This window comes from Semicossyphus pulcher, unplaced genomic scaffold (genome assembly GCF_022749685.1).
Source record: "Semicossyphus pulcher isolate SPU_LCO1_2020_fin unplaced genomic scaffold, fSemPul1.0.p SCAF_13, whole genome shotgun sequence".
In the NCBI taxonomy this organism is placed as follows: domain Eukaryota; kingdom Metazoa; phylum Chordata; class Actinopteri; order Labriformes; family Labridae; genus Semicossyphus; species Semicossyphus pulcher.
Genome location: NW_027211637.1, coordinates 25,758,545 through 25,784,327, shown reverse-complemented (window position 1 = coordinate 25,784,327; position 25,783 = coordinate 25,758,545). Strand labels below are relative to the sequence as shown.

Below are 25,783 nucleotides of genomic sequence, written 5' to 3'. Positions count from 1 at the left end.
TTACAACCACACGGTGTACCATGAAATGGGCTTGTTGTGGCAGGAGTGGGGCGAGGCTGTACCTCAAACACGAAGCTAGAATCAAAAAGCCTTAAACTGGTCGTACCAGACTGTTGCTGTTCAGAGGAAGAAAAAAGGATGAACAAGAAGGTGAAGACAATTTCATTATGTTGTTGTTGCTAAATAAAGAGCAATGTGTTTACCTGACGTTTACTGTTGGAGCATTTGTACACAATAACAAGACAAGACAGAGATACTGTGTTGTATACAGTAGCTAGACAGATAAATAGCTAGCTACTGTTAGCTACCTAGCTGATAGTTCAAATACTAATGTGTGTATTAGGCAGGTATAATGTTTGCGTAACATTTCAGTTAAGCGTGTTACCGTGCTAATGTTTGCTAATTTGCACTTAACACAAAATACAACTGTTGCTGATTCATACTCTGGGAGCTGTGAATGTCTCTCCCAAACTGAAAATCAATACATCCGATAGATACAAAGATGGATAGACTTATAAAGAGGCCGATTGTTCTGACTGGATTGAGACTAAATCCCATCTATGCTGCATTGGATAAGTGGATTAGCAGCACTGAACATAACCATGTGCTGTATATCCACAGAGGTCTCTTTACATTGACATTACTATTCTCGACTTCTCACACTCTTTGTCATGTTGTCATCATTGTAATTCTACTTAAATCTGAAGGAAGGAAGATTCAGGATTTCCAATTGGCTTTTCCCTGTGAAATGAGAGAACAAGCAGCCTGTTTGCTGGAGCTCGTCTATGAACTAACAGTTCCACATTTGACTGGCATTGAAATGCTAAATAGAGAGCTAGAGCCAGTTTCTCACGAGGAACAACACTCTGATGTGTAAATGTTTTTGGATGCCCCAAACCTGCCTTGATCTTTCTTAAATCCACAAAAATACTTCCATTTATTAACAATTTATTATTTCCAACAGCAAACTGGAGGGATTGTTGTATAATTTGCTCACTTAGATGACTTATTAACATTAGTTACACAGAATATACGATACGATACGATATACTTTATTGTCCCCTTAAGGAAATGTGTCTTGGACTCCAATGCCGCACACACTTCACTGCCAATACAGTAGGATCAGTAAATTAAAGACAAAACACAATCCACATGTAGACAAGAGTACATGCCAGTGAAAAACCACAATATATAGCCTTTTAGAATGTGATAAACCCATGATCATTATAAAAGATGTATAACCTTATTTTTACCCAGTGCAGATTTTTCTGTTTTACACCTTGATTTGAATTTCTTCTTGTCCACATTTATTGGATAATCACGCTCAGGGAAAAACAGGTTGGTTAATGAGTTCATATTGGCATAAATCAATCAGCAATCAAATTTGATCTATAAATTTGGTGAGTATTTCCTTTGTCTCCAGCGCACCGCCCCCTGTTATACTACAGCCAATCAACTACGAGCAACAACAATATTTCCGCATAATATATCTTTTATCCAATCACATACAAGTGTTGACACGGTTCATCACGCATAATTATCCTACAGCCAATGAGCACGCAGATGGGCGGGGCTGACACGTACCAGTCCCTCTTTCTCTTTGCGTTCAACTGCCACATTTCAAACTAGAATGGCGACCGCTGTCTGCGGTCTGCAGTCTACCGGCAGCAAACCACCAAAGCTACACCGTGAGCACCGGAGGAAAGCGAGGGACTCTAAGAGACGACAGGCGGCTCTTTTGTTCCTTACCAATATTTCACTTGACGGACGACCACTGTGTCAGCTCAACAATGGAAATACCGACCAAAAAGCCGCCGAGGAGCCACGACTCAGGGAAAGAGACGGCGGCTCAACGGTCGTGCCCCTGCCGGGGGATAGCCAACGTCCGGTCTCCCAGGTGACAGATCACTCTACGGCCGGTAGTGGCTCGTCCTCCAGTTTTCAAGGGGTGGTCAGTCCAAGCCGACCTTCTTTGGTAATGTCTCCGGGACCTGCCGGAGCAAGTGCTGTGGGGGCCAACGAGGTATTTTTGGAGGGTGGCGGTGTGGCCGAGACGCTTACCCCGGACACCCCCATGTCCCCTGTGCCCACCGGACACCAGCCGTGCTCGCGTGTCAGATCAACGCCCGCCGCGCTGAGCCCGGTGCCGGTGGGGAACTCTTTGGATACACGACAGAGGTGAGCGTATGAGAGAACGGTGTCTCACAGTGGGCCTTTAAACGGGCTATTGACTTCCGCATAAAATGAAACCAGCAGGTGCCATGAGAGATATTCACTGTCATTCCTATGTAGCGTTAGAAATAGTCTAGTACTTGAGCACATTTTAATCTATAAAGATGTATAAGTTACGTGTTATGCATTAATAGTATGGATATAAAGGTAGAAAATGCATTATTTTCACATGTTTACATAAGACTTGTTGAATGCATTCTCATATGTTGAATTCTGTTGCTAGGTGTCCTTTTGCGTTAGTGTGTTGTGTGTAAATCACAGCTTACATCTGTTAAAAATGGCTTTAAGATAAGACATAATCCTTGTATCAGCTATCAGATTTGTGATGTGTTTGTGTCACCAAAACAAATTCCTTGTATGTGCAAACCTACTTGGCAATACACCCCGATTCTGATTCTGATTCTGAAAAGACCTAATACATTTTGACCCTCGTTTAAAAGAGAGGTTGGATTTGACCCTCTTCTATTGCCTTACCTATAAATGTGTGATGTAAAAGAGATTTACATTCATTCCAGATTACACACTGAGCCTTGTCATGTGAAGGCTCTTTGTTTGGTTAATGGTATACCAGCATTAATGAAGTGGTCTTATGTGGCTTACCCGATCTCTGTTCAGGTTGAGGAATGTCTCGGGTTCTCCTGGGCCCAAGGTGCCAAAGAAAGTCCACTTCATAAAGAGCATGAGGCAGTATGATACCAGGGGATGCAGGTGAGTTTCCGAAAGCACTTTGAATATACAAATACCTTTACATGGTATATAAAGTGGAGCAAGTCTGCAAACGACATTTCCTGCCAGAGAAAAGTTTAAAAACAACTGAAAACAAGGGCTGTTTTATCTAAAACACGAGCAGTATTACACTTCTCTTGCTAGTATTGTAATAAGCTGCTTAACTCTGGCACACTGACATAGTTTATACTGCAGAGGAATGACAGCAGTACAGCTGCTTAGTGGCGATTGCCACTGTGAATTTAATCACCCTTGGAAGCTTTGCTAAAGCCAAAAGAGGTGCAGTATGGAAATATAACACCTCATTGCACCAACAGTGAAGTAACCCCAACGCTAGTCAGGACTGAGATGTCACACAGACGCTGTCTGTCTCGTGTTAGAAAGCCAGAGTGCAGTGACAAACTTGTTTTTATTTATTTTTTGTCTGAAGACACTGAAAATTATTTTTCCACGAGCCAAACCATCTTTTTATTCCCATGTTACATTTTCACTTTACCAACATTTCATGCCCACATACATGATTATGTTTCACGTGTTTTCTGCTGGTGCGTGTAAAACAGTGATGTAGCAATCCCAGCTTTCCCCCACAGGTCTGAGTTTCTGTTTCTCTAATGTGACAGTCACACAGTTCATGTTACTTACAGAGCAGAGGCAAAGCTATATGAGTTACATAACTAAGCTAATAAGCAGAGGCTGTCTTCAATGTGGCAGTATTGTCCCCTGAAAGATATCTCTCCCTGACGACCGCAGACTGCTGACTGTGTGAGGAGCCCCTGTTGATTGTGCCAATTGCTCAGCTGCCAGAAGCATTGTTGTGTTGTTGTGGGGAAGACTCAGAGTGGATTGTCCACATTTTTGTCAGAACAAAGACGTCGAGTAAATGTGTAATGTGGATGTTGGCTTGTCCCTGGTTTGATAAGGGAAAATGTGCCCTCTGCAGCAGCTTCAAACTGTTTTGGCTGGTTTCTGTCTAAGATGGTGTGTCGGTGGAGCTTTTCAAATTGATTATAATCGGAATATTATGTTCCATGTAAATTTTATTTAATCAATTTACTCACTAAACAATTAACAGGGTCACAGGATAAAGGACTATTTCATTCGTTATTTTCTCCGTTGATCAATTGTTTGGTCTTTTTTGTCAGATTATTGTAAAGGTCTGACCAGCAGCCCAGAATCTACAGATGTTTACTCAATTGTCTTAAGAATTAAAGCAAACCAGAAACATTCACATTTGGAAACAGATCAGACGCAGCAGACGGTGTTTATTTTCCTTTTAGTGGGATTTTGGGGTAAATTATCTCTCATCTATGTGAGCAAATATTACATTACTTGACACACTGGGGCTCGTCTATCTCTCAGGTTTCTCCCTGCCGAGAGCTTTAGATTGTTGTTGATAGATGTTTGGCTTCAGTAGTGACGTAGATCAACGCAGCAGTGGCTCAGTGACTGATTTTCTGTCACTGCAGCTCCAGTGTGATAAACACCCCGTGTGCAGAAGCTGTTGAGTAGCTGTCACTGTGGTAGTTGCTTGTAGACTGACACACCATCTGTTCTGTCTGCCTGTACTTGCTGTGTCCTGCAGGATCGTGCTGATTTGTGCCAAGCGGTCGCTATATGCTGCTTTCTCAGTGCTGCCGTATGGAGAGAGTGCTCACCTCAGGTACAAAGCCAGCACCACCCAACGCAGAGAGCACCCACCCATCGCTTTTATGTTTCCATCACCCTCCTGTGTCACCCATTTCATCATTAATCTCAGGACAGGGCAGTGTGTGAGCATGCTGTGCTGATAATGACATAAATGTGACTCTTTCTGAACAGTGATGGTAAGCTGGACGCTCAGAGACAAAGGTTATCGTCTGTTGTGGCCATCGACCTGCTGCCGTCCCTGGAAGGAGTGGAGCTGGGCGCCTGCGGCAAGGTGGATGTCTATCTGATATTTAGTGTGATGAGGAGAAACAGAAATGGTCCTACTGATTTATATAAATCGGTTTGTTTTGAAGGTCGCTGACTGAGTCTTTATTCCTCCTCAGACGGTGTCCTACGCTCAGTTTCTTTATCCGACCAATGCCTTGGTGAGACAGAAGGGCAGCAGTGCACCCGAGAGCTGCACAGCTCAGACCCCTCAGTCACGTTTCCGTGGCAACGGGCAGAGGAACTTCACCCCTGCTCGTCTGAACAACGGCGTGGCTCAGGACCAAAGTACGGCAACAGACACAGACGGACACACAACTGCTTCTTCACCTTTTAACGTGCCTGAGATATATTGTTTAACACTGTGTTTTGGTGTTTTCAGCTACAGAGGAGGTGGTGGTGGAGTATGATCCGAACCTGCTCAGTGACCCTCAGTGGCCCTGTGGGAGGCACAAGAGGGTTCTGATTTTTGCATCATATGTGGTGAGAGTTTGGTCTTTTTATTCGGAGTGTTAACATGTGTTTAAATATCAGTCGGCCCTTTTTCTGTTTCAGAATCAGGGACATGGTCTTTAATGTGACTGGTCTTTAAGGGGGCCGTATCTTTTAAATGCATATTCTCATATTGCTCACATTTTTGGGTGTTTATTGTTCTCAGTGAAAAAGTGAAAACTGCATAATTCCCTGTTTTTCCAGAATTACATTATTAAAAAGGTCGCCTCTGAAATGGGCCGTTCAGAACAGCTACAGGTTTCTACGTAGAACCTTGCTTTGGCTGAAATCCACCAATCATCATTCACATTCACTCACCTCAGGCTGCCTTCTTAGACTAGCTTGTAGTCAAGTCTTTGATTTCAACTTACCATTCCGATACCTCCTGGAGATTCTGGCTCGTACATATAAGGCTGAATAACCGATCCTAGAGCAGCTAAGTTTTCTACAACTTCGGAGTGACTGCGGCCCCTCCCCCACGTGGGATCGCACATGTGTGGGAGGGATTATGTGGTCACTCCAAATCCTGTCAGCCAATCGTGGCTAAGATCTCACCTTTGAATGGCAAAATGGCTTTTTCGTTTCAGGAGGAAACTAAACAAACTTTACCAACGTGATTCAAAAACACATTGATTGCAAAGCTGAAATATGTCCCCTTTAAATTAAACAGTTCTCCTCTTTTGAACCTCGTTCCCTGTTAAAGTGTAAAATACATCCATTATGTCACTTTCACATGATTGTAGAGCTGCTGAGCTCATTATGTCATAAGACTGTATCTTCTGCCATGAGTGGGTGTGAAAATTATCCTTACAGAAACAATTCAAGCAAAACTGTAAAGCTTGATTGTAGCTATAGGTCACGCTGACACGAGGCTCCTCTGTGCTGACGTGCTGGTTTGTTTTCACTCTGCAGACGACGATCGTTGAGTACGTGAAACCATCTGACCTGAAGAAAGACATGAATGAGACTTTCAAGGAAAAGTTTCCTCACATCAAGCTGACTCTGAGCAAGATCAGAAGGTACAGATGTGTTACATTGACTTTTTAAATCCTCCTATATTGACCTTTTCGTTCCCCCTTATGTTTCCTCGTGGTTTCTATTCTGATTCAAACAAGTCACACGGTGCACTTCTTATAAAACTGACTTCTCCCCTCCTCTGCACTAGTCTGAAGAGGGACATGCGGGCCGTGAGCGAGGAGTTCGGTCTGCAGCCTGTCACCACGGCGATGGGTTTTGTTTACTTTGAGAAGCTAGTGCTGCAGGGTCGCCTCAACAAGCAGAACAGGAAGCTGGTGGCTGCAGCGTGCGTGCTGCTGGCTGCAAAGATCAGCAGCGATCTGCGGAAGCCGGAAGTCAAACAGCTGATTGATGTGAGTAAAGTTTCCACACAGACTCTTCCCAGAGTAGAAACACAAAGACCTGTTAACCTTTAAGATACCTTTAACATATAGCACATACCGTAGCTCACTGTTTGCTATGCATTATTCTCCCAACAGCCCGTATTAATCAGGATTAGATACAGGAAGCGTGCTCGTCACATTGCCCTTGAAGTAAAGGATCTTTAGATAAAAGACAAATTAACCTGGGTGGTGGATAATTAAGTCTTTGTAAAACTGAAAGCAGATTGACTAAAAGCTGCAGCTCCTCTAATTTAGCTGCTTCTGAGCAAACTGAAAACGTAACCACGTTCAAATAATTATGTCCATTAAACAATTACCACATACTGTATGTACACGGGGCTACAGAAGATACTTGTCTTGTTGGATTTGGTGACACCTGGGGCTACCATCAAACAGCAACTGTGAATTAAAACGCTGTTGTACAATAGTGTCCAGTTAAACTCATGTTGTTTTAAAGCTCCTGTGAAATGGCAGAGTGCTATTTGTTCTGCATGTTTACGCGTTTCCTATAACAGATATTAATTAGCATGTACAGTAGCCAATAGAGCTAAAGTGAGTAGTCCTTCATATTTCTCAGTGGACTCAACTACATTTATACATTTTAAAATGATTTTATATTCTTTATTTTGATCATTTTATCCCCATGAAAAAATATAGTTTAGTCACCTCAAATATCTGATCTTTTACAAAACATTTTTTCAACTGGATGCATAAGTATCAAACCATAGACAGAGAAACACCATGAAACCCACTTTAGCCCTTTAGCGCCTCATGCACTCCTGACAGTTTCCAGATAGTTTCAAGACAGTCTGCCCCTAAAATTTTCCAGAGTTGTCCTTTCACAAGTGTCCACAAAGTCCGCTGCGGTTCCCGCAACTAGTGAACAATTTCAGCGTCGAACCTCACAGCCAGAAGCTCTCAAATCCCTTCATCTCTCTAATTTGTCTTTGCTGTTGTCGTCTTGTAAATGATCCTTCTTCTTCAACCTCAATGTTTTTATTCATCCTGTTATGTGCTGCTCTTTCGGTTTCACACCGGTGCCTTGATATAAATGTATCACCCCACCCACCCGCTCGCTCGGTATATGGTCCTGCTGCGTTCACACGTTGGCTCTCGCCCCAACTTCTTGCAGACGCTTTACTAGGAGGCTGGCAGGAAAAGGTCTGCATAAAGTTGGAGTTAAAAATTCCGCCGTTTGCATTCAACCATGCAGCCCACCCGGATGATGTTAGGATATTTTCAGGAGTACAGTGCATGTGTGAAAGAGGCTTATGTTATTTCAGTGTGTATAATCCTCTGCATCTTTTTAGACTCTATTCCCATCATAACGTGCCTTTCTTTAAACCCCTCTCTTTCTCCCTGTGGACGAGCAGAAGCTGGAGGAGCGTTTCCGAATAAACAGACGAGAGTTGATTCCTCTCGAGTTCCCGGTGCTGGTTGCCTTGGAGATGGGACTTTACCTCCCCGAGAGCAAGGTCATGCCGCACTACCGCAGGCTGGTGCAGCAGGGTTAGACCGGATCCTTAATGTCTGACACTCCGGGGGGTTTCATTAATAACATCAGCAGGTGTGTGTGTGGTGAAGTAAGTAAGACTTTGAATTAGAGCTGACCGTGTGTGTGTGTGTGTGCGTGTGTGTGCGGACCAGTTAATAAGCTGTGGTGTTACTTCTGGTACTATTTATTTCTGTCAGTCGTGACTGGAGCCACTCACTGTTAATGAAGAATAACTAGTTTACACTTGTTGGCAGATATTGTGTCTCCATGAATGTGTTTTTAAGCGTGTGCGTGTGTGTGTGTGTGTCACATGAGCTCTATGTTAGAGATGTCAATGAGCACATTAATCGTGCTTTTATTTTGGTCCTCTGACCCATTATGTTTTGGTACTTCCTTCATGTCTAATTTAATGAATGAGCGCTGTGATGTTTGTGTGTGAAAACTCACCTGCACCTTTCTCATAACTACACGCAGCCAGCCTGTAAAGTATTTATTATTACTGACAAAGAACCACACTGTTGATTTTTGTAAATGCCTTTTTAAACCCACTGTGACGCGTTTTTAGCCATTAGACTGGAACATGACACTGTAGATGACTTGTTGTATTTGGTGATTATAAATGGAAGAGGCCTTTTTGATTTATGCTGATTTAATATGTGTACTGTACGTCACGATAACGCAGCCACATTCATGTATTTTAGGAAATTAGTTCACACTCTCGTGGCGGCTGTGTTCAGACTGTGCTGATATACAGATTAACCACCCTTAGACGCAAGGAAACAGAACAGTGGAGACACATTATTTATAGTAAATTGTTTTTGTATCAAGACGTTACCCAGGGATATGTTTTTGTAAAAAGCACTGGAATAGTCCGGCTAGTTGTCAAATCTTTCAGTTCTCAGGAATTTTACTTTCTCGTATCTTTGAATGTCTCATCGTTATGTTTCTAACCCAAAGAGAAGTTTAACACGGGGATGCACCGATACAACATTGTCGCTCTCGATACCTGTGCTTATCTGATACCAGCGTTTAAATAACGAGCTGTGTGACTCGCTGTGTGGAGAGACTGGGATCATCTTTAAGGCAGCCCTGGCTTGACTTAAACGTTGCTTACCTAGCTTTGTAAAACAACATAAATGAAAAAACGTAATCAAGAAATTGCTTAAAAAGTTATTGCTGCATTTAAAAGCGTCACACTTGACATAAGAAATTCCAGTACAAAACACTGATGATAACAGAGCATTGAATGAATAGATCAGTCCGGGATCGGCCCTTTTGTTACGATAGCCGATCCTGCCTTTACGTAGTATCTGTCACCAGTATCAGATTGGTGCATCCCTAGTTTAAACGTTACTGTAGCTCTAATATCACTAAAATCATCTGTACTCCATTGTCATCGATGGAAGGTTACTGATCGTAGTGCTCTGACGGAACAAGAAAAACTCTTAAGTATGTACAGAGATGTTTGCGTTGCTTCTACAAGTGCCCGACGGTTTTACTCCCGCGGTACTCGCTGTGTTGTAACTCTTGGATTTGGATGCTATGAGGCGTGTAAGTAGGAAGGGATAAAGTGCCTGAAGCTACAGTGGCAGCGAAGCGGTTAACCATTTTATCATAAGTGATATTTAGCGTTGACATTTCTCGGTCTTGCTGCTGTGGAGATTTTTAAACGTTGTTCTCGTCTGGGAAGGATAATCACAGACTTTGATGGTGATTCAGTTTAACGTGCGTGTCTGCAGTGGTGAAACATGTATCGCAATAAACGTCCAAATGTATCCGTGTAACTGCACAAAATGTTCTACTTGTATGGTCAGTGTCAAATGGGTGAATATTCATCGTTTTCATACTGTAAAATGAATGTTTTTCAAATATATTTTCTGAAAAGGAGTTGGTTTTTTTTTTAACTCGACAATAAATAATTTATTGTGTGTATGTAGCTTTTTTTTCCTCCTCAGGGCGTCGAGGGTATAACAGTCCACAGCAAGAGAAGTGAGCGTTCACAACAAAGCAGTCTGAAACAAACAGAGTATTTTCTTTGTTATTTTACTGCTCCCTGTTTGGACAGCAAAGACTAGTAACTGACAAGCAGGTAGAACACATGATCATTCAGTTACATCAGTATATATTGAATTAAACACAGCATTCTCAGCAAAGAAGAGTCTTAGTGACAGTTTCTACTATATTAACCATAATCTTTATCCTTAGTGTTCAATAGTCATGAAACAAAAGTAGCAGCTAAATAAATACATTAAATAATAATGTTAAGAGAGTTCTTAGTCCAAACTCATGTCTTCATCGTCGTCTTTCTTGTCTTTGGAGTCTCCCTCCTGGTCCGACTTTGTCTCTGTTTCCATGGCTTTGGCGAAAGCCTCCACATCTGCAGAGAAAGAAATGTGCAGAGATTAGTGCTGCAGATAACACAAGTCTGCAAATTACTTACCTCAATACAAATCCACTGCAGTAAAGGGTTTATCATAGTCATCCTTTTTTTTTTTTATACCTTACATTTTTTTAAATACTGAAAATTTGCCATTAAATTTTCCAACAAAGCGAGTTGTACATTCAAATGTCTGTTTGCTAGATGCTTTGTTTACAGTGATGAAGACCTAGAATAAATATTCATATTCGAGAGCCTTGGAGTCTCAAATGCTAGGTATGTTACAAAAAACAATTCATGATGTATGAATGTTCATAATATTTGACATAATTTATTTTCTATTAATTGACTTATCGAGCTATTGACCAATGACAGATCACTCCTGCTCTACCAGAAGGATATAACATATTTCTTTAACTCCACTACAGGTAAGAGTCCTGCATTGAAAACATATTTATAGAGCAGCTCCAGTCATGTTCTCACATATAAAATGTTCTGCTTGAAATAATAAATTGTGTCTGATACGTTTAATCACCTTGTAAAAATACCTTGTGTGACAAAAATAATCATTTGCTTTACTTATAACATTTGGGTACTTTAATCAACAACAAATATCAAACTTTATAAGATTGCATGTTTACTATGTAATGTTATACTCTGCAAAGAAACCAGTGAGTACTGCTGTGGTGTAAAACGTGCAATATTTACCTATAAGGTCTGGTACAAAAGAAGTATTAAGTAACAATTTTAAAATACTATACAAGTTCACTCAGTTACACCAGTTCACTGATAGAAAACAATGCCACTGTTAATTATGGAAACATGGAAATTCAAGTTTCCCAGCAGTAAAGCATTCAGTACAATGACTTTGTCTCTGAGCGATGTGGGTGAAACACTGACCTCCTTTGTTCGCCGCGTCGACGGCCTCTGCAGGCAAACCAAACTGGTTCATTAGAGGCCCCAACTGCCCGGACGCCAGAGCGCTGCTGAACATGCTCATGGCCTGGAGAGGGGCAATAAATACCAAGAGTTAGGACAAACACCACAACAAGATGCTAAATACCAACAGAAGTCCTGAATCCTGCTAAAAGAGGAATACAGTATCTTCACATGCTACCTCTGTGCTCCAAGGATGGACAATGTTGAATGTCAAACTCAGCCCAAAGCTGGAAATAAAAGCCATGAGTGGTTTGTGTGTTTATCAGATATGCAGCCTGCTTACACTGGCAGCAACTAAGAAGGTTGTCTGATGGAGCTGTTTAATGATAGTTTGACTTTTTAAAGAAAATACTTAGGCAGGTAGTGGTAAATGTCAAATAAGGGAACAAAATAAACCATATCACATGTAATTTAAATATAAACTGTATCAACCAACAGTCTACCTGCTGAAACTGTGGCGAGCTGAGCGTGTTGTGGAGCTCCTCTGAGCTCTGAGGCAGGGACTCTCCGGACGGCAGGTAGGGCATCAGCCTCTGCTGCACCTCGGGGTTCACCAGGATGGGAGCCATGACCTCAGGCGTCAGGACGCTGGCCAGGTCCACTGCAGGTAAGAAAGACAAACAGAGACTGGTTAGTTTGTCCTCCAAATTGTGTTTTCCTGCAGCTGTAGAATCTTTATGTCAGTGTTTTTTCAGTGGCTGAATGCTGAAGCTGGTTGTTGTCTAACGTATCACAAAGCAAATACACAATTTACTCTAATTTCAGTGGTTATATTTTACCCTCATGTCACACAGAAAGACCGGAAGTCTTTGCTATAAACTTCAGCGCATTTCATTGGTTACCTTTAGCTTCCATTTAAACTTGGAGGCAATGAAACCAGGTTGTGAACATATCACTTAAACATAATCACCTAAGTTGCTATGGTAACCTTTTATCCAACACATTATTTACACATCCAGCAGTTACAGAGCAGCATTATCAATCATTTGGAGATGTGCTTCTGGTCACCTGATGAATGTAAGTTCAATATTTACGCTCTTTCAGCTCTGATTTTATAGAGATATCTGTCCGATGTTTGGTGCTGAGCTTCTTAGCTGAAAACAGCTGCCTGCTGCAGCAGAAAATTAAGCTGATGAGAATGAAAACATCGGGCTGAAACCTGTTTAGAAGCAGAGTCTGGAGATCATTATCTACAGGTTCATCACTTATAACCAAGTCCTTTCACACACAGGTATTCATGTGACAAGTGTTTATTAAAACACTGATTAAAGTTGCTTTAAGTCCTTTCAAAGCACCTCGGCTAATTTCCTCCTTATTTCTTTCAGCCCTTTATTTACTCTCCCTCCTCCTCCAGCGCTCTCTCGTTTTATTATGGCTCTGCAGGAGAGGTGAGGGTGATAAATAATATCCATGAAGCAGGAAGGGGAGCTGTGTCTAATGTAGTGTAGCACAGTAAAATTTAATCAAAACAGCGACAGATTGCGGCGTTTGCTAGAGCCCCCTGCTTCTGCAGTATACTGAATTTATTAGGTTAAAATGACACAGTATTATAGAGACTGTTGGGTTCACAAAGGTAATTAGTTTTTGCATAATAAGTTGAAATACACTTATTAGACCTAATTATGCATTTCCCCTCAGGTGGCTATTTAAGTTGTTCTCTGATCACAGTTTAGAGGAGCGTTAACGCAGCTACGCCCCTCATGGACGGCTCCTCACCTCCCTGTCCGCTGGCCGGCACGTTCATGGTGGCCAGGATGCTCTGCAGGTCTCTCAGCTGGATGGGCTGTGTGGGGTTTGCCGCCGCCCCCGCCGCCAGAGTGGACACAGCCGGGGTGGAGGGAGTGGTGGCCGTGGGGGAGGCCGCTGAGGTGGCGGAGGGAGTGATGGGGGTGGTGGGCACCTGGGAGGAGCCGAGACGGCTGGTAGCAGAGGTGGAGGTGGGGGTGACAGCAGTGGACGGACTGAGAGAAGAGAGGGGAACAAACTATCATTCCTGAATGTCTGATGACTGTTGTTGGGATAAACTAGACATCAGAAGACATCACACTGGGCTTGAATTGATCAGTGAAGATGAGTGACACTAGCTTCCGCTGTTCCACCACTGCTTTCTCCTTTTTGAAATAAAAAGCACAAAGTCTACTTCCTGGAAAGCTTCCAAAACATTCACTCCTTTGAGAAAGCTTCAGAAAAAGTGGACCTTGTGCTAAGATTCTTTTTTGTTAAAAGTCAATAAATACACTTCAAGTTCAGGATTTTTCCCAGTGCAGTCGTTGAACATTGGTAATAAGGAATAAGACACCTTGTGGAGGAGTTACTGGCTGCAGGAACGCTGCTGCTGCTGCTACTGCTGCTGCCCAGGAGGTTGGCCAATCCTGGACCGGCTAGAGCCCCGAGACCACCTGTTATTCGGATACATCACAGCCACAATTAGCAAGAAGTTGCATTGACCTATATATACTCGTCTTTGCTCTGATTAGCATAGTCTCGCACTATCAGCTTGAGGACTTAGTTAAGAAGGTACGCACCGATCCCACCGAGTCCGGTTGGTCCAATGAGCTGCATGAGCTGGTTGTGGCTCATGTTACCCAGAAGGCTCTGCAGACCGCCCTCACCTTTATATGTTAAAAAAAAAAGGTGTCATCCATATTTACAATAAAATAAGATGTTTTAAACAAATATTTTAGGTTATAGGAAATAAGTGGGAGGATGTGAGGGTCTGTCACCTCCCAAAGCAGACAGATCGTGTCCTCCACCGCTGCCACTACCAAGAGCCCCGGGCATCGGCGGGTTGTTGAGGTACTCGTTCACTTTACGGCAGTTCTCCTCGTCCTTGTCGGTCTTTGGCTCCTGGGATTTAAAAAAATGTCAATTTGTCTGCCACCATGTAACTTTCTGAATGCTTTTTGTGTTGTGTCATTACCTGAATTATAAGGGTCGATCTGTTATAAATGTATATAATTGTGTTTTATTATATGAAAAACCAAAGCTTTGTAAAGACAAAAGTGTGTGTTGCAGACCATCCAGCTGCATACCTGCATCCAGAAGAAGAGTCTTTTGGAACCAGCTTTAAACTTCAACACAAAGACCCGCCCGGTGGTGCACTGGTTCACCCGCTTGAACTCACAGTCATCAGGGAAGATGATCAGGTCCTGAACCAGAGCATGAATTTATATAAGAAATAAATCTAACACAGGTTAAGCTAGTATGTCATGCAGATGTGGAGGGTCACCTACATCGTCCACATTTCCCGTGGTCCGATCCTTCCAGCAGAAGTGGATAAGGGAGTCGTCGGTCTGCTGGATGTAGACCTGACCTTTGCGCTTGTCAGGGGTCACCGTGCTGCCCTTCATGGTCATCTTCCCGGCCCGAAACTCCACCAGATACTTGCTGGATGAGCCGCGGGACCCAGACACCATGCTGGGGAATAAAGCTCCGGAGGCCATGATGAGATGATCAGACTGCAGCAGAGAAAAGGAAAGACTCAGTAAGTCATACACAGACACACAGGGATGGTGACTTATTTATATGATCATGTAGGAGAAACACAAGACTGTATATTTGATACAGTAGATTATTGTGATATTTTGTTTAGTGAAACTGTATCCAATAAAAAAACAATATTAATTTTTAATCATTTATAAAATTAGTTTTTAATCAATATATCTCAAATTGCTTACAATTCCTCGAGTATATCGCAATATACTGGAGAATTACTCCTGTATAGTGATTTAGATTTTATATACAGATTCTATTCTTACTGTATAAAGGAAGAAATTAGAGCAACTGTGAAATCCTCGACATCCCATACACTTCTGGAGGTATGATGTTGCCTTTTTTTCTGCTGAGTCACTGCTAATGAGCATGTTATCCAGCAATAGATTAATTTATATTTATTTTAAATGGTAACTCATATTCGCATTAATTCTGGACCTGTTACTAGCCTGCTAGCCTATTTAATAAATAACTACTATTTTGTCATTGCCTTTCAGTAATAATAAGCCACTCCGAGATTCACGTTAAAATAACAAAGTGACCAGACAATACGAGAAAAAGCAGATTTGAAACTGGCTTGACCACCACCAATCCCAGTGCTCCCATAATAACACAGCTACTGGGGTAGCCACGGTAGCCACAGATGACTCTGCATCCTGTAGCTAGCAGTGCGTTTTCAGCTAAACGTCGTCACGACTGAACAACAAATTTACATTTTTAAACGCGCGGACTAAAAACACATATAATTTTTCTATTACAAAATCACAATTTATTAAAAATAAAGCTGTTTTTACTTACATGTACTCACTGAATTACCTTTCAGCCGGAGATCAGTTACACACACAGAAGATGATCGTGATTGGCTGGCTGCCGCCGGTGCTTCACTGTGATTGGTCGAACCGTGTGCCAATGATAAGGGCTTTAACTGCACTGCGCATGTTCGGTAGAGATGTCACAACACAACTTGTATTGTACTAAACCTGCATGTCAATTTATTTTAAATATAGATCAAACCAATGTCCAAGGAGAAATTATTTGGTCCTTATTCATAATTAAAACGTCCTTTTGAAAAGGTGTATACATGGAGGTTATTGGTTAATTATTATGAATGGTTTCTAAATTAATTAGGTTACAGATCAGTTATAAAAAATTAATAAAAACAGATTTCTGGTAGCCAGATTTTTTACAATGTCCAAAATTGTAATGTTTGACCAATTCTCAGGCATAACATGAAAAATGATGGATATAATAAGTGAACATTTTCATTTCATTAAGCCACTTACTACATTATTTTCGATTGAATATTTAGCTTACATAACTATAGGCCACTTTTTGTACATATGTAGGACCCTTACAACAAACCTTTTTATATATTTAGTGTATTATGGATTTTCACTTTAACAATACCTTTTTTAAATTGTACTTGTTCTACTCTTACAAGTCCCAGGAAAGGGCTGGGGAGGTTTATTAATTCTAGTTTTACTAACAAAAAGAAGTAAAGTTAGAATTAATCCAATTTCCATAAACCTCATATGAAACTCATGGTGGTCTGTGGGGACTTGCCCACTTTGCACACTTTGTAACGCAGCTTTGTTGTGGAAATATATTTTGTCTCCTTAGTTTTAGGCTAAATTACAGATTAATTTTCTTACAAAAGCCTTTTTTTCTGATCCCATGAATCATCTTGTGACCCCTCTACTTTGGAACAACTTTATAAATAGTGGTGTGATAAGATGCTGATAAAGTGTAAAACCGGTTAACTGAAAGCAAAATCAGATTGTTCAAACAACGACAGGGTTGTTAATTTCAATAGTCCATAATTTATTTCTGAAATATGCCATGTATGAATATGCTTGTGTGGGTAACAGTATGAGGAGGGAAAGCACAGGGGATCAATGAACACACGATGTAAACATTTTCAAATAGATGCCAGACAGAACACGAGGGCGAAGAGATCAGAAGAACCAAGAGACCGAACCTGCAGCTCCGAGTGTGTGCAGGCCTCACAAAGTGCTTTGAATTCAGAGTAAAGTTGAGAGCAGGTAGGGGAGGACATGAAGTATGATATTTCACTATACAATATGTGCATTGGACTGTGAGCGTTCACATGTGCAGTTAAAGCAAAGGTTAGTGCTCAAAAACAAACAGGAACATCTCTATACAGTCTAACAACCGCACTGTATGTATATGTATGTAATTGTTATATTATCATCACATAACATTCATTAACCGCCTCTGTAGTGTAACAAACAATGGCACCGAGCCAAAGAGGAGTGAAGCGTTTCATGGTTATCTTTCACATTTCAGGAGGGCAGATTGGGAGGATAGTTTGCATAGGTTTATGATGGCTACAGTGTCCTTTCCTGTCTTATGTGCTGCTTGCAGCTTTAATCTATTGAAAAATGGAGTTAGGGCATCAACCTGGGAACTCGAAAACCACTCCATGCATGAAGACAAATGTCAGTAAGAAACGGTTTTCCTTTATAAAACCCACTTTTAAAGCTGTGAGGCGGCGAGAACAAAAATGAACTAAGAAATCATACTGTAGATGCTCCAGGAGTGTCTAAGAAAAAAATATGTTTTTAAATTGTCTTCAGTATAAAAGCAATTCAGGGATAGAGAGGTGTACCTCCAATGATACACTACCAACGGGGACTGCTAATAGCTAATTCGGCATCCTTTTTGTGGTGCCAGTTTGAAAAAAGGAAAACAAATACAGGCTTAAAACAAAAAACACGGCTCAAGTAGCAGACAACAGCTAACTAGCAAGCTAAACAACTTAATGGCAACATTTAACTTCCTGTTTACAAACCCCCAAATAATGGGATCTGTGTTTAAAAGGTTAGAGCAGGATTTCAACTAAAACTGAAAGAAACAAAAGAGTGATAATAACATTATTATTATTGTTTTGACTGTTAAGGCTCAGAATGTCCCATCAACATTAGTGTCTTCACCAAACCTCCTGCTTTAAACCAACACGCTCTGTATGCCTCTGCTTTAACGATTTATGTGAATGCATTTACACTATTATATTTAGTGCACAAGGTTTTTATGGCTTTAATTTGTGTAAATAATTATCTTGGTGAGCATGCAAGCACCAATTATTATACACATTATCTATGTAACAGCGGACAACAACATAATGTACCAACATTTTCCGTTCACTGTGCCAGTAAACACGGTTATAAGCAGCTTCCGTCTCTATTGTAAGTCTCTATTCACAGAAAATGATCACGTGTGACGTTTAAGGGATGTTTACAGCTAACTAAAATAGACATCTAAAATTCAAATAGGTTATATACTGTATATATGTATATAAAAGTAACAGATGTGTTTAAATAACCCCTGATATTTGAATGCAACTGGAGAGAAGTGTGTGCCGCGTCTACAGGTGAGATCATCATCTAATACCTGAACTAAAACATTCTCTAGAAGTCAGAGCTTTGTGTCCTGCAGCAGCACAGTCACACACACACACACACACACACACACACATACAGGTGTCTGCTTTAAAACCCTCAACAGGTGAGTTACACATGTGGACTATTATTATGGTTAGGGCCTATAAAGATGAACATGTTTGATGTCAACATTTACAGTAAGTAAACTCTAAAATTCTCCTTATTACATTTCTCTTTCACAGTCATAGTCTGATAAACTGTCTGATAACTCTCTGATATCAGCTTTTCATTGATTCACACAAAGACACAGTACCAGTGAGTGTCAAAGACAGATAAAGTGAATCCTATCAGAGAGGAGAACTTCACGCTGAGCTCCTCCTGTGTCAATAAATGTTGGGACAGTCAGTGTAATTCCTGTCGAAGTATCCACCTGTGTACAGCCAGTCCTCGGCTCCTGTGTGCGGGTTTGTTCCCATCTGAAACCACCTGGAGAGACATGAAACATGCAGGACCTGTTTTTAATTACAGGGTTAAAGGAATTATTACATGAGTGATGTACAGCACTGGGAACACGGTAACATATGCTCCGAGGAGCGTTTTCTTGAATTCCAGTGGGTGAAAGTGTGAGACAGAGCATTCAAACTTTTAAGAGACATGGCTGCTGAAAAGATAACCTATATCCTAAACTGTGATGATGAGAAGTCTAGTTCTTATATTTTGTTGGCAATTGTAGGTATTAAACAAAGCAAAAATCCAGGAACTTAAGAATCATTCAGGGAAAGGTGACTTCCATATTACTCGGACATACAGGAAGTAAAGACAAACTATGCTTGTGTGATATTCGGCATTCGTTTTGCGAGAGGAAGCGGTGATGCTGCTTGAGAGTGAAGATATGAAGGAAGAGGAGTGTTCCCTGTTCTCTGCTTCAGGCTGCATCATGGGAGATATCTAAACTTCCTAAGAAATGTCCTCAAATGTCTCTTAATTTCTAAACAGACTAAATTCTGTTTTATAATGTGTAACAAACTGTTAATTGGACTTTCAGACACAAATTAATCGCGTTTGCTGGTGATTGGTTTTAAAAAGCATCAGGGAGGCATGAAATATAAGATTAGCTTCACTGATCCCACACAGGGGAAATTAAGTAATAGACATGATCCAGGAAGTACAGTTTGAGGAACAAATGCAGGAATTTAAAAAGAGTATCAGATGCCAAAACCCTGCACAGTGGTTTAAAATCCTTAGAGACAGGATCGCTTTGAAAAGTTATCACAATGGCAACAATTTTATCCAACTGTCGTAAGGTAAAGAATAGTGTTAGATCCTGATTATCACATATTTGGACAATTTTTTTGTGTGTGTAAGAAGAGTCTTCGCAATATTTAAAATCGTCTTCCTCTCTGTGTATGTACGATGAGTTGCTTCAGCCTTAAAGCTTATCTACAGCTTCAAATTAGTAGCGACATAAAAATGTTATCAGGTTCAACATGGTAAGACTGGAGTGGGGACTTAACTCCGGCATTATTCTGTCATAAGACCAGAGCGCAAACAGTCCATCACATATATTGAGCAAAGTCAGGCAGGATCTTTATGTGCAACCTCCTGAAAAAACAGGTTGTTACGATACAACCTAGTAATAAAAATGTCACCTGGTTGACCACTCCTCCTTGTCCTTGGAGCGTTCCTTGCGTGAGGCCCTTTGTTTCTCCTCTAATCGCTCTTTCTCCGTATTTGCTGTGTCTATAAAAACAAACAAATATGAATGAAGAAGCCATCACACATCGATACAAGTGTTCTCCTAATATAGTCGTGTGTAAGAATGTGTGAAGAACAGTTTTAGCTTCTACTCTTCGTGCTTTAATCCTAGTATTTCTACACATTTGCCGTTTTGTTTTAGTAGTTTTATATCAACACCAAGAAACCACATTTCCATGCTGTACACACGGCAGAATTGACCAAATGGAAACTTGTCTCAGCATGTATCATAGTAAAAGGCTGTTGTTACCGATGTCTCCGTTTTCCATGGCTCTGATGTCGGGCCTCAGCCGGCAGTCCGTCGGCGCCAGGAGTCTCTCCATGCCAGGCTCCAGCTCGTTTAGTGTCATGGCAAAGCTGGTAAAGTTATACATCTACAGAGAAGGAAACACAGCCGAAGATAGTTAGAATAAACAACTTATAAATATCTTTCTTATAAAGATAAAGGTGCCTTTAACTCTGTAGCATACTTTCAAAGTGAGTGTGGGACACTGACCTTTGCGGAGTGAGCAGGCCGCGGCGTTATCCTCCACAGTAAGGCACTTCCTGGCATCACAGTCACAGTCTCTTGAACGTCTGGCATCTCATCTGCCTCCTCACCTTCACAACTTTGTTCCTACACACACACACAAAGAAGCACACACACAGATAAATAACATTATCGGACACGGTCTAGCTAGCTAAAGCTTGCAGTACGTACGGTACATATGCAAACAGGTGATTCACAGAACTACAGTTGCCACAAATTCAAGACGTCTCTCAAGCAACAATGCATGTCATTGCAAGACATAATGGATCAGTGCTGGCAATGATCTAATCATACACTACACTTTGAACATAACTTGAACTAGACAACAGCAGTAGCACACTACAGATATCAAATACACTTTTACCTTACCTTCTACTAATGCCACTGCATGTTATTGTGAAAGGAAAAGATACCGTTTGAGAGAAGAATATAGAGTGAGGAGTAAAGTTCACACATTACTTCACGTTGTAAGACAGATAAAACACGTCAAAGACAGAACAGACTCTAAGCAGCATTTCAGTCAACGCAGATTCTACCATGAGCGTGAGCGTCACTCACCTGTTTCAGCTTTTTAGAGTCGGCCCCCGTCTTCCTGTCTGACTTCCTGTTTGTTTCGTAAAACTTGGGGTCAACGCTGTACATGCACTCTGTCCACTTTCCATAAATCACCCGCCGCTTCTTCTTACTGGTGTAAAGACAAAGATTCAGCATCATCAAACGGAGCTTAGAGAAGATGAATCACACAGTTTATTAACAGTGTTTCTGTCCTCATGCTCTTACTTTTTGTCTTGGATGTAACCTTCTACTTTGTGCAGCTCTTTCCCAAACATGCCGCACGCTTTGAAGTTCAACACACACTTATCTCCAGTGCTGATGAATTAAACACAAAATAAATAAGTCAGTCAGTGATCTTTAGTCCAATCAGATTAAATCTTGAAGTTAAACTTTTGTCACTTCACCTGTGGTTGACGATCTCCACGGTTCCATACTGCTCAATCCAGAGTTTTCCCAGGATGATGTTATGGACACAACACAGCGGATTTGTCCAGGTGTACGCTTCTTTATGTCTGGAAGAAAAAAAAACAGAATCTTAAAGGAAGAGTTGGACAATCTGGCAAATAACCACATTTATTCTTCATTTTTTCTTGCAAAGAGTTAGGGGAGAAGATTGATACACCTTTTACATCTGTCTGTTAGAGGGATTTTATACCAAGATTAATGTGGATGTTCATCAGCGTTGATGGTAAATGTAGTCAAAAAAAAGTAAATTCCTCAGAGCGCCATATATCAACCTCCTGCTCCCTCAGATATGCTGGGTGCGCCTGCATGTACGAGGAAGCATTGCCTGTGGGCTGTCTGCCTAGTTCTTCAGCTACTGTTTCGACACTGAAAAATGAAACCTCTTTCATAATATCCTCTGCACTCATATTTGGGACACAATTTGCTGATTGTAGTTTCTTAGCAAATTTCAGATGAGAAATAAAAGGTTAAAATAGCCACAGAGGGCCACAAACTTTTTAAAATGATGGCACGGGGGCCAGAGAAGCAACAGATATTGCAGCTGCGACCAGAGAGGGAGACAGATCATTGCAACAATTACACTTTATACCTAACAGGGATGGACAGAGATGAGGTTGATAGTTAGAAAAACTTCCCTTTTAATATCAAGCTGTAGCAACTTGGTTTAGCTTATCTAAAGGGGAAACAGCTAGTCATGCTCTGTCCAAATACAACAAAATGTGCCCACAAATAGCTCTAAAGCTCGTAATTAAACGTTCTATCAAACCAAAATACCTTCATGTAACTGCCAGATACAGGAGTGGTATGAACCTCCTAACTTTAACTTTAATTCAAGGAACATGGACTGACAAATAATAATCAAATGCAGGTAAAAAAATCAAAAATCAAACCCACAGCAGAGCTAGTCAAAGTGAGAGAGCAGGCAGGTGTCTACACATGTACTCACTTCAGTAGCTCCAGCGTCATGGTGCCTCTGGGCTCGGCCTCCACACTTTTGCCCCAGAACTTGAGTTTGGGGTAGATGGTGCCGTGAAACTCAAACTCTTGCTTCAGAGACTGACAGTGGAAGGCACTCACAGGTGGGTGGTGGCTCACCTGCTCCGAGATCAGTCTGTATCCCTCGTCCTCTCTACAAAATAAAAATGAGTTAAGATCATTTTTGTCCGTCCAACATCGACAAAAAATATTTAAGGAGTTTATCAGCAGCTTCTACAATACCTTGTGAGTTCATATGTTTCCCCCAGTAAAGGATTAAAAGGCTTTCCAGTTCTTTCCCATTGAGATGCTACAGCTGAAACAGCAAACGCAGCAACAACCTGTTACAGAGATATGAAGTGAAAGGGACAGTTCATGGTTAAAGTAATTTTTTCGCAGACACACTACACAATCCCTCGTACTCGCTCCTCTAATGGAATTTTTTGCTTACTTTCTTTGTTTTATGTGATAATAAAACTGAAAATCTTTGAGTTTTGGACTGCTAGCCGGACAAATCAAGTCTTTAACAGACAGCGCTTTTGTTTCTAAGAAATTTAATGGCAGATTTCATTTTTACACATTTTAAGGACAAAACCAAACAATTAAATAGTTGGTAAATTAATCAACACAGATGTTGTAATATCTGTTAAATTAACCTCTTCAGGTGTGTTTGGAACAATGCTAACAGAAGATGTTGAATTCAAAGAGAAAGAAAATAAGCTGAGTTTCTAACAAAGCAGAACTCCAGAGTGATCTGTTATCACTACCTGCATGCGGTCTATTGAGTCAGACAAACTGCAGGCTTTGTGGATGAGGTGAGTGTGCTCCATGTACTCCGAGATTCTCTGGAGAAAGCTCAGCGGCTCGTTAAACACAACTGGCATCGCTATTTTGGACAGCTCCTGTAATAAGAAATGAGTTTAAAAAGAGAGCAGTTAAATGAACAGAATTATAATGAGGCAAGCTTTGCACCAGGTCAGATTCAAAGAGTGACAATGATGTGCAAAATCTCTTACATGAACAACTCATGCGTCATATTATCTAACCGTTATGCAACAGAAAAGTACTGCTTTTAACTGCAGGACTGACAACAGCATGTGTTTTAATATTCATTGGATTCAGAATTTTGTTGAAGCTATTTTTGGTGCGCATCAGTGTTGTATGGCAGCAAAAAAAAAGCAATTCCCAAGCCAATTTTCGTCAGCTGAGCAGATAAAAAAAGCAAAGAGTTGTGTCATGACTAATGTCGTAGCAGCTTGATTAAAGCAAAAAAACATGCAAGCATTCACTTACTAAAAAATACCCTTCATACTTGACCAAGAATCTTCTTGTTTGTAGCAAATGTGAGATTTTAAACTCAGATTAATTTGCCTGCATATCTGGGTAGAATATCAGCTTTCTGTTAGGTTGTTTTGGAAGCAGGTAGGACTCACCATGCCGATGCATTTCTTCAGTATACTCCACACACTGAAATTGTTCCTGGAGATCATATCGGCAGGTAGGGTTTTCCTGGTGCACATTTAGACCAAATACGATTAAAAAGATGACAGAAAAAAAAAGTTCTTACTCTCTCTGACTCCAGAGCACAAATAGCATGTCACCCGAGAACACAATGTACTACATCAAGATTTCAAGGTAAAATTGTTGGTTGACAAGCAACTCCAACAATAAATCCAAATAGTTCTGCAGAGAAGGTGCTCAGAATAAAAATGTGGTTGCACTGGTATTGTCTGCTGTTACGTGTGAGTGCATGCATGATGAGAGCCCCAAACACATGTGTGGTCGTGTGCTAACATGCACGCATGCATACCACACTTCTACAAGATTCCTCACCTGCGCTCCCACACTCCATTCTCCTGCGTGGAGCTGCCACCAGTCACCTTCTTATTGTCAAACACCAGGGCATCTTTAAAACTGACTTCACAGGAATCATCTGACTCCAGCCCTGGTGGAGACAAGAGGAGGTGACGGAAGAAAGAAAGTTCATTCATTTTGACACATGAAGTAAGTATATTTCGTCATATGAAACCTCTGTGGGTCTGTCTCACCTGTCTCCGCGTCGTAAAACTCCTCTTCGCTGTTCATACTGAGCAGAGAAAGTAACTTATCGTTACTCAGAAGTCATGTTTCCACCATCGGCCTGTCCCTGCAGCCCAGCCTCTCTCCAAGCATCACAGGCAGCCAAGCACACAACCTGCAACAGCACGGACTCGTTACACCAAGCAGAACAGCTGACATTGTTCGTTAAAGCCAAACATTATCTACTTCATGCCATAAAACAGAAAACAACAGCTCGCTGTCAGAAGCCCTGTTCCCCAAAGAGCATCGGCTAATAGTTAGCAAGCTATCTGGCTAGCTAGCTAACCGTTAGCTTCGCTGCTGGAGTTAAAACGTCGGTTGGAGGGTGGGCAGCAGAGATTAGCGAACGATTTCAACACAGACACTGACACGAAGATTTAAACACATTTCATTTAAATATACCTGCGAGTTAGGGTCAAATTATTGCTCTAGTGACATAAACAATCGAAGAGTAACTGCCACTGGAACAGGGGCGGATGTAGGTGGCAAGGACACCGTGATTGACAGGTCCGTCAGCCAATCATGTCGCAGAAGAGAGAGGTCTATAAATAAACGTCAAAGCCAAAGCACATAAAATAAGCTCAGCAGCTGTTTCAACAGATTTATTGAAGTATGTGGTATTAAAAGGACTTTTTTTTAGATAGGAATAATTAAAACATAAAATTTACATATGTTATGTCACTTTGTATTTTTTATTTTAATACAAATGTTTCAATTAAGATTTTTTTTACCCATTAAACTATGCATATAAAGCATAAATGAATGACTGCTGGATATTTTACCCCCGTGTCCAATAATAAGTGCCTTTCTTTGTGTTGATGACATTTTTTTCCCTTCAGATGTTACCCTCGTGCTTACTCTTTACTATTTCTCTATATGATTGATGTCCTGATGGACAAAGCATTGAGCTATGACAACTTCCTGTGTTCCTGGACACTCCTCCCTTTGTGTCCAATAAGC

At 41.1% G+C, this 25,783-nt stretch overlaps 3 protein-coding genes across 5 annotated transcripts; 1 reads left to right on the top strand and 2 right to left on the bottom strand.

Annotated features, from left to right (window-relative positions):
* Positions 1-1,630: 1,630 nt before the first annotated feature.
* On the top strand, positions 1,631-10,629 carry cables2a (Cdk5 and Abl enzyme substrate 2a). The gene is made up of 9 exons (XM_069659863.1): positions 1,631-2,178; positions 2,848-2,940; positions 4,541-4,618; positions 4,777-4,876; positions 4,989-5,157; positions 5,252-5,352; positions 6,274-6,380; positions 6,527-6,731; positions 8,135-10,629. Exons 1-9 carry the CDS (start codon positions 1,631-1,633, stop codon positions 8,273-8,275), a joined length of 1,542 nt encoding a protein of 513 aa, XP_069515964.1. The 3' UTR covers positions 8,276-10,629.
* LOC138589531 (proteasomal ubiquitin receptor ADRM1-like) lies at positions 10,293-15,930 on the bottom strand. Of its 2 annotated transcripts, none has more exons than XM_069659864.1 (10): positions 15,863-15,930; positions 14,806-15,030; positions 14,605-14,721; positions 14,296-14,419; positions 14,098-14,184; positions 13,872-13,971; positions 13,289-13,533; positions 12,016-12,173; positions 11,534-11,636; positions 10,293-10,633 (listed from the first exon to the last, which is right to left on the bottom strand). In XM_069659864.1, the coding sequence occupies exons 2-10, from the start codon at positions 15,013-15,015 to the stop codon at positions 10,530-10,532; spliced, it is 1,248 nt and encodes a 415-aa protein (XP_069515965.1). In that variant the 5' UTR covers positions 15,016-15,030; positions 15,863-15,930; the 3' UTR covers positions 10,293-10,529. The 2 variants fall into 2 exon arrangements, with proteins under 2 accessions (XP_069515965.1, XP_069515966.1); XM_069659865.1 differs by having other exon boundaries at positions 15,881-15,911.
* Positions 15,931-16,882: 952 nt separating this feature from the next.
* Positions 16,883-25,308, bottom strand: LOC138590167 (oxysterol-binding protein-related protein 2-like). 2 transcript variants are annotated; one of them, XM_069660746.1, is made up of 14 exons: positions 25,226-25,308; positions 24,793-24,938; positions 24,578-24,689; positions 24,178-24,253; positions 23,512-23,646; positions 22,988-23,085; positions 22,716-22,898; positions 21,709-21,816; positions 21,530-21,619; positions 21,308-21,434; positions 20,717-20,836; positions 20,471-20,594; positions 20,115-20,205; positions 16,883-18,951 (listed from the first exon to the last, which is right to left on the bottom strand). In XM_069660746.1, exons 2-14 carry the CDS (start codon positions 24,827-24,829, stop codon positions 18,849-18,851), a joined length of 1,404 nt encoding a protein of 467 aa, XP_069516847.1. In that variant the 5' UTR covers positions 24,830-24,938; positions 25,226-25,308; the 3' UTR covers positions 16,883-18,848. The 2 variants fall into 2 exon arrangements, with proteins under 2 accessions (XP_069516847.1, XP_069516848.1); XM_069660747.1 differs by lacking the exons at positions 24,178-24,253; positions 24,793-24,938; positions 25,226-25,308 and having other exon boundaries at positions 24,578-24,585.
* Between the last annotated feature and the right edge of the window lie 475 nt (positions 25,309-25,783).